Genomic DNA, 11,284 nt, shown 5'->3' on the forward strand with positions numbered 1-11,284 from the left:
GAGGGAGGGGGAGCAGCGGCGCGCGAATCAGTTGTTTCACGCGCCGTGGCGCGCGAGCGGCAGCAGCAGCGGAGGTGAGCTAGGGCGGCTGGGGCACATTTTTAGGGGCGGCATTCTGGCGCCGGCCATGCCGCCCCTAAAAATGTGCCGCCCCAAGCACCAGCTTGTTTTGCTGGTGCCTAGAGCCGGCCCTGTTTAAGAACCTTCCAGGGAAGTTACATTTACCAGCAAGGATGTCAAAAACAGTTAACGCTGGTTTGATCTGAAAAAAACTAATATTTTTCCTTACAATATTTTTCATTAAGTTCTATTTAGCTCTGATTGTCTGCCTCACATACTAAGCCACCAGCGCTGCATTCTTGTCCTCATTGCTCAACACTAGCACCATAAGGGTTATTTTTGCTTTCCGTAGCTGCAAAAGTTGCACATGGGTTTGGCAGACGAACGCCGAGTTGATAAAAGGAAGCCAGCAGAACAGGCCAACGTTGGGGATTATCACTCGCTCATTGCTGCAAGTTTGTGCCTTGTCCACAAAAGCACGAATCGAAGCTGGAATGTGACACTTTGAAGTAGATAATGGAGTTAACTGAATTAATTGCACAGCCACGCCCGAGCATCCACTCACGACAGGCCTCCCTCTTCATCTCCCACCCTGCCCCCCCAATCCAAGCCTACCACAAGCCTTCAGGAGGCAGCTGGGGGGAGCGGCTGGCATAGCCTTTCTCAGCTATTTTTCTCTGCCTGGATATCCTAGCACCAGGAAGCCTTGCAAGTCCTGCAGAGCAGTCTGGCAGGCCAAAAGAGCTCAGAGAAGCATCCAAACTTTTGGGTGCATCTTGATGACTCTGAAGTTCTAAGACATGCTGTCATCCTGCAGCCCCACTCCCCATGGGAGCCCCTGGGCAGATGTGCTGGGCAATGCACGGAGTCATGGGACAAGGCAACGTAGTTCCCCTGACCCTGCTCACATTTGCCTGCATTGCACTAGCCATATGGCACACACTTGCCTTGTAGGCTTTAGGCTGCATCTTGTGGGACCAGCTAGCAATAGACTCTCGACTCTTCACCGACTCTAAGGTGAGAAAGGACCAATATGATCATCTAGTCTGACCTCTTGCATCACACAGACTCACCCAGGAAAGCCACTGAAGCCCTGTCAACGTCACAACTCAGCCAGCTGGAGCTACAACCACATTCAAGAAACCTACATTTGAATCCAAACCTTCACACACACACCCCACCCATTCCACAGTGGGGACACCTGCCCGAGGACCTTTGGACGATGCCTTAAAGCAATAGCTGAAAGTACCCAGCATTCTGGGTCACCAGGTGCCCGGGGTGGGGCAGGGGGTCGTGTGTGTGTCTCCTGGGGTGTTATTCATTTGAGGGAGCAGAGGAGAAAGGCAGAGTGACCCACTGAATGGAGCCATAGGGAGATCTCTCTCTCAGGCCGGGGCAATGCTGATTGACAGGGGCCTGAGAGGATCTGTGGTTCCTTTGCTCTGCGCTGGCTCCAATAGAGCTGGCCGGGATTGTTCCTGGACACCCCTGCTCCCCAGCGCTGGTGAATGGCTGGCCAATCAGATAACTGACTGGCTGAACCTTCCTGACCTCCGGCTCCGAGCAGAGACGGGGGCTCCGTGAGCCATAGAGCAGCTATTGTAAACACACAGGCTGCCCCATGGGGCTGCGGGAGGAGGGGGCGAGGGGGCGGAAGTCTGGATGGCTCCTGCAAATGGCAGAGGACAGCAGCCAGGGTAGTTTGGAGGGAAAATGCTGCATTTTACATGAAAATGGAGTCACTAAGGGCACTGGCTGGCTCTACAATGTGTCAGCAGCACGTCAGCCAGGGAGCTCAGAGCATTCACTTCAACCAGCCCTGGACTCATCGGCCACCTGACTGGCACACCTGATCCCCCTGAAGCTCTAGACTGGCCAGCAGGGGTGCAGCCCAGCACAGACCATGTCCCTGAACCAACCACTTTGCTGACAGCCTGGCTCTGTCCCCTCCACTTCAGCCTGGACCACACTGGCCTCCTCTCTGCAATGGCCAGACAGCAGGAGCGGGTCCCACCGAGCAGCAGCACGGCCCCAGTCCTGCAAACTCCTCCTCTGTCTCAGACATGGCCAGGGAAACCTGCTAGAAGTTTACTCTGCAAGAGTCACTGGTGACTGGGAGGCATCTGGAGGGAGTTTCCTTCCCACGTGAGTCAAAAATGCTCCTGCTTGAACAGTGAGCAGTGCCAGAGCTCCAGCAGAGAGTGGGCGCTGGGCCCCTTCTTTGCAGAGCAGCTCAGCCCAGCTGGGAGCCTGCATCTCTCTGCGTGGGAAATACGCTCTTCCCTTCTCCTCCAGCCGAGGTGCAGGTGCAAGGCTCCTGGGATGTCACTCGCAGTTACTAATCTTACTTACGCTCCAGGCAGAGAGCCAGCTCAGCTCGGCTGCAGCCTTCCCCAAGGCAGACCACAGGCTGACTGGCCAGGACACAAATCCCCACACGGATGGCTTTAGAGCCAGAGACGCTGTCAAAACACAAATGTGCTAAGGAAGCCACGTTAACCCTGGAGCACCTAACAATCTTTACAGCAACCACCAAACCCCCTCCACCCCCTGCAGACACTAGGTGATGTCTCCTGCGGTGCAGAGTTAACAGGGTGAGGCGGCGGTATTCAGGAGGGGCTGCCCCATTTCTGCACAGGGGACCCGCCCATGCTGAAGGCAAGACCATGAACTGCCCCAAGCAGGGTCTAGTAGGGATGGGCGGCCTCCCAGGGAGAGCCCCCAGAGAAAGAGATGGGCGAAGAGTGGGGCCTTCAGCCACGAGCAGTGGGGAGGCTGCTGTGTGGAGGAGTATAACTCCAGAGCTGCAATGGCCTGGCTCCAGAGAGAGGAGTGGAGAAGTAATCTGGGTGAGGTGGGTGATGACAGAGGTTTGCAGAGTAGGACAGGGAACAATAAGTGGCTTCTGGCTGTCAGAGACCTTATCAAGTCCTGGGAAATCACAATAGCTTGGTCAGAGAGACCGCAAGACCCCACGCTGTCCTTGCCTCTGCTCCCGAAGAGCAGGCCCCTGGGACTGCACGTAACTGCGTAGGGTGGAAGACGCTGCAGAAATAAACATCTTAGTTTTGGATGACTAACCACAGGGCCCGCTGTGTAGGGTGGAGAAGGGCAAAGCACCACAGGGGACACCGAGCTCTCTCCCGACTGGAACAGGAGTGTGGGAGTTTCCCCCTCCACAATCCCAGCCCCCAAACCCAGCTGCATGGGGCCCAAGTTAGCAAAGCAAGGCAGGATCCACGATCGGGAATGTACCCCTTCCACTTCCCACTGCCGCCACCTCCCCAGCTTCCCTGCGTGGCTAAGTCTGAGTCACTCAAACTCCAGGGCTCAGCTGCGTCCGGGCTGTAAGCACCTGAGCTTTTTACCCCTCACTGCCTGCCTTCCCGTTAGCCTCCTGATCTCTCCACTCCCCTCTCCCCGCCTCCCGCGGCACAACAGTGACATCTAGGGGCATGTCCATTTACTAGAGAGAAACCTGCCACCCAAGTGCCTCGGGGAGCCCCGGCTGGGGTGACATTGCAGCTGCCTGGGCATGGCAGGGAGGCACCCCAGTGGCCAATCCCCCCCTGCTCTGCTACTTGAGTGGCCACGCTCCCCACTGCCAACTGGGGGTGCCATTCCGCTGCTCCAGGCCAGTAGCCCTGGGCACTGGGTAGATGATGACAATGGGGCGCAGGACATGTACAGGGTCAGGCCCTGCTCCTGGGTGCGAGTTGCAGTCCCAGACTCGGCTCCATGCAGCTCCAGCACCAACAGTGCACTTCCCGTCTGATAACCAGACTCAGCCGAACAGCCATGGCCGCCCCAGGGGAACTTCCAGCTGGGCTCCTGCTGGCTCAGCGGGATGGATGCACATTGGTTTTTGACGCAAGCACCAGAAAGAAAAGGCAAAGCACGGTGGCCCTGCAGCAGCCATGCAGTGCTCCCAGCATGCTAGGAGGGAGCTGCTCCTCCTTCACCGAAATTACTGCACCATGGCACTTCCTAACCAAGACAGGAAACTGCCAGTAACTAGCTGAGCAGCCCAAGGAGAGGGGGCTCTGCATGATATCGAGTTTCTCCTCCCTTGCGTACATTAGAAACTCTGGAAAGTGAGAAGAGGAGGCCGGAATGTTTCCTTACCGAATTCACTGGCACACAGGTGTTCAATGATGGCATCTGACTTCATCTCGTTGTCGCAGGGGGGACACACAGCCGTTCCTAGCCAGGGAGGAGAGATGGGATCAGTATAGAGCACACTCAAACTGGAGAGATTTGGTGCCAAACTGGTTACGCTCTCAGACCAGTTCCCACCAGGGCTACCCTCCCACAAGGCATTTGCTATGCGTCCCATGACGTGCTGGACCAATGGCCCAGCCCTGTGGAGGGTCTGAGGCCTCGGAAACATTTTGCCACCTGAAGCCCATGGAAAGGCCTAAAGGAGCCGCTTTCAGATGGATGAGGAGCCTGGCTTGGTGCACAGATAAAGGGAAATGTGTTAACGTTCAGTGAGGGCTGGTCTATATTTAAAACACTACAGCGCAGACACTACCTATGCTGACGGGAGGGGTTCTCCCATCTCAGAAGAATTCTTCTGGCTCCTCCCTAGTGCTGGCTACACAGGGACTTAGGTCGGCTTACCTATGTTGTCCCAGAGTGTGGATTTTTCACACCCCTGAAAGACGTAGCTAATTTTCTAGTCTAGACCAGGCCTAAGGAACTCTGCTGAAAGAGGCTCTCAGAGCCCTGGCCAGGAACTTTCTGTGGTGAAGTAGAGCTCGCAGCCACAGCCTCCTACAGACAGAAGTTCTCTGCACCAACTTCCTTCTGCAGTTCCCAGCTCCCTGTACAATGGCGCTGAAGGCTAAAGGCTGCCAGCCGGGAGTTGTGCCACAAGTCACTGCTCAGCAAATGGGCCAGAACTGCCACTCTTGTGATAACACCAAAAGGGCCGACCGGTGAAATCCTGCCTGGTAAGAACAGAAGCTATGGAACCGGAAATGTATTGAGTTATTCCATCTACATTAATACCATCTTTTTGGTGGCCCAATGTGGGACTTAAAGAGTTACCCAAACTTGTACAAAGCTTGTTACCCAGTCAGAGGTTTGTTTAGATTTGAAGGATGGAGAGGAGGGAATTATTCGACTGAGATGAGGCTTTTACCTGTTACTGGTCCTATTGCAGTGGTGCTATTTTCCACAGGCTTTGAGGAGACTCAGCTCACTCTCCTCCCTCCCTGAGCAAACAAAACCCCTTCACCACTACAGCGAGTGTGTGTGGGGGGGTCTATGTGTCACACAATATCTCTGTGGCTCAGGAAGGTTTTAGCGCCATGTCACCTGCTGGAATGGCCCCCGAGGGACAGTCCCCAATGAGCATGTGTCAGGAATTCCCACGAAGTGCTGGTGGCTTGTTTATTTGAGAAGTGGAGGGAAGCATGGGACCCATCGTTTCTCCTTTTGCACCGCACTCATACCGTCCCTCCTAGTTACAAACCACCCTCTGGGCTGCAATGGTGCTTTTCTGCCCCTCCCCGCCCCCAAGTCCCACAGCTCTGCTCTTGAGAAACTAGTCTCCGCTCCTGCTCCTAAAGGTCTGACTGCACTTGGGCTTCTCTGCCGCAGCAGGGGCACAAGGCAACTGACGATGCCCTCCCCAGGGCTGGCCTAAGAGCAATACGGTGCACCCAACAAAGACACGCACAGAACTGCGGCCTGGCTTTGAGCTGCTGGGCAAGGTGGGGAGCCGGCCAGGGAAGGCAGCTGCCAAACTGGCAGGGAGAAGCTGTTCTGGGGCCCGATCCTAAGCAGCATCACTCCATGCTGCCTCCAACGCTTCCAATGAATGGGGGGAAAGGGCATCACCACAAGTGACATCCTGGGCAGCATGGCTCAGCCGTGTAAAATACCGAACTAACAATGCCGAGAAGGGGTGAGGCTCCCACTGAGATGGCTCCTCTTTCACCAGGGCGTGGCTACAGCAAGGACTCCTGCAGCCGCAGAGGCGGAATATACATCAGAGGGGGCCTGCAGGTTTGACAGCCCTAAAGGCTGGAGTTATCCCCAGAACAAGCCCAGCCTGGGCGGCAGCAAGGCAGCTACACCCCTCCCACCCACATGCCTCGCTCTGAGCCCTAGCTTAGGCCTGGTCTACACTACGATTTTAGGTCGAATTTAGCAGCGTTAAATCGAATTAAGCCTGGACACATCCATACGACGAAGCCCTTTCTTTCGACTTAAAGGGCCCTTTAAACCGGTTTCTTTACTCCACCTCCGACAAGGGGATTAGCGCTAAAATCGGCCTTGGCAGGTCGGATTTGGGGTAGTGTGGACGGAATTCGATGTTATTGGCCTCCAGGAGCTATCCCACAGTGCTTCATTGTGACCGCTCTGGACAGCACTCTCAACTCAGATGCACTGACCAGGTAGACAGGAAAAGCCCCGCGAACTTTTGAATTTCATTTCCTGTTTGCCCAGCATGGAGAGCACAGGTGATCACGCAGAGCTCATCAGCACAGGTAACCATGATGGACTCCCAGGATCGCAAAAGAGCTCCAGCATGGACAGAACGGGAGGTACGGGATCTGCTCGCCATATGGGGAGACGAATCAGTGCTAGCTGAACTCCGTAGCAGTAAACAAAATGGCAAAATATTAGAAAAAGTCTCAAAGGCGATGAAGGACAGAGGCCATAACAGGGACGCACAGCAATGCCACGTGAAAATTAAGGAGCTAAGGCAAGCCTACCACAAAGCCAGAGAGGCAAACGGAAGGTCTGGGGCAGAGCCGCAAACATGCCGCTTCTACGCGGAGCTGCATGCCATTCTAGGGGGTGCAGCCACCACTACCCCAACCGTGTGCTTTGACTCCGTCAATGGAGAAACACGCAACAGGGAAGCGGGTTCGGGGTACGCGGAAGATGATGATGATGAAGACAATGAAGATAGCTCACAGCAAGGAAGCGGAGAAACCGGTTTCCCCAACAGCCAGGATATGTTTATCACCCTGGACCTGGAACCAGTAACCCCCGAACTCACCCAAGGCGTGCTCCCAGACCCTGAGGGCGCACAAGAGACCTCTGGTGAGTGTACCTTTGTAAATATTACACATGGTTTAAAAGCAAGCGTGTTTAATGATTAATGATTAATTTGCCCTGGCAATCGCGGCCAGTACAGCTACTGGAAAAGTCTGTTAACGTGTATGGGGATGGAGCGGAAATCCTCCAGGGACATCTCCAGAAAGCTCTTCTTCATGTACTCCCAAAGCCTTGGCAAAAGGTTTCTGGGGAGGGCTGCCTTATCCCGTCCGCCACGGTAGGACACTTTACCACGCCAGGCCAGTAGCACGTAGTCTGGAATCATTGCATAACAAAGTATGGCAGCGTATGGTCCCGGTGTTTGCTGGCATGCAGACAACATCCATTCCTTATCTCTCTTTGTTATCCTCAGGAGAGTGATATCATTCACGGTCACCTGGTTGAAATGGGGTGATTTTATTAAGGGGACATTCAGAGGTGCCCATTCCTGCTCGGCTGAACAGAAATGTTCCCCGCTGTTAGCCACGCGGTGGGGGGGAGGGGTGAAGGGATCATCCCAGAGAATTGGGTGTGTGTGGGGGGGGGGTAGTTGGGTTTGTGCTGCATGTTAACCCGGAAACCCCAGCCCCTCCTTTTACATTGCAAACCCATTTTAAATGGCCAACCCAATGGGTCCTTGGTATGGGAAATGAGGGCGCTGGTGTTTGAAACCATTCCCACATGTTATGAAGGTTAAAAAAGCCAAAAGACTGTGGCTTACCATGGCTGCCTGCAAGCCGAATTCTGTTGCCTGGCACTGCGTGAGTGATCTCTCACACCAAACCGGCAGGCCCTCAATATAAGAGGAAAATCACGACCTTGTAACGAAAGCACATGTGCTGTGTAATGTGAACAGCAAAATTTAACGTGAAAGAGTGTACCCATTGTTCTCTAAAATGTGTCTTTTTTAACCACCTCTCCCTTCTCCTCCACCAGCTGCAAATGTTTCTCCTTCGCAGAGGCTAGCAAAGATTAGAAGGAGAAAACGGCGGACTCAGGATGATATGTTCACGGAGCTCCAGATGTCCTCCCACGCTGAAAGAGCACAGCAGAATGCGTGGAGGCAGTCAATGTCAGAATGCAAAAAAGCACAATATGAACGAGAGGAGAGGTGGCGGGATGAATTGCGGGCTGAACAGAGCAAGTGGCGGGCTGAAGATGATAGGTGGCGTCAGCTTGCAGACAGAAGGCAAGAGTCGATGCTCCGGCTGCTGGAGCATCAAACTGATATGCTCCAGCGTATGGTTGAGCTGCAGGAAAGGCAGCAGGAGCAGAGACCGCCGCTACAGCCCCTGTGTAACCAACAGCCCTCCTCCCCAAGTCCCATTGCCTCCTCACCCAGATGCCCAAGAACACGGTGGGGGGGCCTCCGGCCACCCAGTCACTCCACCCCAGATGATCGCCCGAGCATCGGAAGGCTGGCCTTCAATAAGTGTTAAAGTTTTAAAGTTTTAAACTGCAGTGTGTCCTTTTCCTTCCCTCCTCCCCCACCCATCCCGGGCTACCTTGGCAATTATCCCCCTAGTTGTGTGATGAATTAATAAAGAATGCATGAATGAGAAGTAACAATGACTTTATTGCCTCTGCAAGCGGTGCTCGAAGGGGGGAGGGGAGGGTGGGGTGGTTGGTTTACAGGGAAGTAGAGTGAACCGGGGGGGGCGGGGGGGCAGAGAGTTCATCAAGGAGAAACAAACAGAAGTTTCACACTGTAGCCTGGCCAGTCACAAAACTGGTTTTCAAAGCTTCTCTGATGCGCACCGCGCCCTGCTGTACTCTTCTAACTGCCCTGGTGTCTGGCTGCGCGTAATCAGCGGCCACGCGATTTGCCTCAACCTCCCACCTCGCCATAAATGTCTCCCCCTTACTCTCACAGATATTGTGGAGCGCACAGCAAGCAGCAATAACAATGGGGATATTGGTTTCACTGAGGTCTATCCGAGTCAGTAAGCTGTGCCAGCGCGCTTTTAAACGTCCAAATGCACATTCCACCACCATTCGGCACTTGATCAGCCTATAGTTGAACAGGTCCTGACTACTGTCCAGGCTGCCTGTGTATGGCTTCATGAGCCATGGCATTAAGGGGTAGGCTGGGTCCCCAAGGATAACGATAGGCATGTCAACATCCCCAACGGTTATTTTCTGGTCCGGGAAGAAAGTCCCTTCCTCCAGCTTTCGAAACAGACCAGAGTGCCTGAAGACGCGAGCATCATGTACCTTTCCTGGCCATCCCACGTTGATGTTAGTGAAACGTCCTTTGTGATCCACCAGGGCTTGCAGAAGCATTGAAAAGTACCCCTTGCGGTTTATGTACTCGGTGGCTTGGTGCTCCGGTGCCAAGATAGGGATATGGGTTCCGTCTATCGCCCCACCACAGTTTGGGAATCCCATTGCAGCAAAGCCATCCACTATGACCTGCACGTTTCCCCAGAGTCACTACCCTTGATATCACCAGGTCTTTGATTGCCCTGGCAACTTGGATCACAGCAGCCCTCACAGTAGATTTGCCCACTCCAAATTGATTCCCGACTGACCGGTAGCTGTCTGGCGTTGCAAGCTTCCACAGGGCTATCGCCACTCGCTTCTCAACTGTGAGGGCTCCTCTCATCCTGGTATTCTGGCACTTCAGGGCAGGGGAAAGCAAGTCACAGAGTTCCATGAAAGTGCCCTTACGCATGCGAAAGTTTCGCAGCCACTGGGAATCGTCCCACACCTGCAACACGATGCGGTCCCACCAGTCTGTGCTTGTTTCCCAGGCCCAGAATCGGCGTTCCACGCCGTGAACCTGCCCCAGTAACACCATGATTTGCACATTGCTGGGGCCCGTACTTTGTGAGAGGTCTATGTCCATGTCAATTTCCTCATCACTCTCGTCGCCGCGCTGCAATCGCCTCCTCGGCTGGTCCTGGTTTTGCTTTGGCATGTCCTGGCTCTGCATATACTCCAGGACAATGCGCGTGGTGTTCATAGTGCTCATAATTGCCGCGGTGATCTGAGCGGGCTCCATGATCCCAGTGCTATGGCGTCTGGGCTGAAAAAAGGCACCAAACTGACGGAGAGAGGGAGGGGCGACTGACGACATGGCGTACAGGGAATTAAAATCAACAAAGGTGGCTGTGCATCAGGGAGAAACACAAACAACTGTCACACAGAATGGCCCCCCCAAAGATTGAACTCAAAACCCTGGATTTAGCAGGCCATTGATTTCACGGAGGGTGGGGGAAGGAAATGAATACAGAACAAATCTGGTCCATCTATTTTTTACATCTTAAGCTGGCAGCAGACGGTGCAGCATGACTGATAGCCATCGGCATCTTCTGGGTGCTTGTCAGAAAATGATGTACTACGACTGCTAGCCATCATCGTCAAGACGGTTCAATAGGCCAGGAGACAAAACATGTCTGCCCAGGTGCCTCTGATTGAACTCACTGAGGAATACGACGATGACGGATACCAGTCGTAATACACCATCCACTGCCAAAAGGCAAGGGGCTGCTGCTCTGTAGCAATGCTGCCCCACGTCTGCCAGCACCCAGATAGCCGATGACGGCTACCAGACATACTGCACCATCTACTGCAAAAAGGCAATTAGCTGCTGCTGTGTAGCAATGCAGTACCACGTCTGCCGGCACCCAGATGACATATGGTGACGGTGAGCTGAGCTGAGCTGAGCGGGCTCCATGGGTATGGTAACCCAGGTAAAAAGGCGCGAATCGATTGTCTGCCGTTGCTCTGACGGAGGGGGAGGGGCCTGACGACATGTACCCAGAACCCCCCGCGACACTGTTTTGCATCATCAGACATTGGGATCTCAACCCAGAATTCCAATGGGCAGCGGAGACTGCGGGAACTGTGGGATAGCTACCCACAGTGCAACGCTCCGGAAGTCGACGCTAGCCTCGGTACTGTGGACGCGGTCCGCCAACTTCATGCACTTAGAGCATTTTATGAGGGGACACACACAATCGACTGTATAAAACCGATATCTATAAAACCAGCTTCTATAAATTCGACCTAATTTCGTAGTGTAGACATACTCTTAGTATTGGACTGCAGCAGGGGATTCTTAGGAGAGGATGGGCAGGGCCGGCTCCAGGCACCAGCTTCTCAAGCAGGTGCTTGGGGCAGCCGTTCCGGACAGGGGTGGCAGTTCCAGGTATTCGGCGGCAAT

At 54.1% G+C, this 11,284-nt stretch overlaps 1 protein-coding gene across 1 annotated transcript in view; it reads right to left on the reverse strand.

Annotated features, from left to right (window-relative positions):
• SFRP1 (secreted frizzled related protein 1) overlaps positions 1-11,284 on the reverse strand; it is a 49,997-nt gene that overhangs the window by 27,349 nt on the left and 11,364 nt on the right. The window contains exon 2 of the mRNA XM_026658332.1: positions 4,186-4,263. Within this exon, the coding sequence (XP_026514117.1) occupies positions 4,186-4,263 (78 nt within the window). The remainder of the gene's footprint in view (positions 1-4,185; positions 4,264-11,284) is intronic.

This window comes from Terrapene carolina, unplaced genomic scaffold (genome assembly GCF_002925995.2).
Source record: "Terrapene carolina triunguis isolate 2854851 unplaced genomic scaffold, T_m_triunguis-2.0 Scaffold53, whole genome shotgun sequence".
In the NCBI taxonomy this organism is placed as follows: domain Eukaryota; kingdom Metazoa; phylum Chordata; order Testudines; family Emydidae; genus Terrapene; species Terrapene triunguis.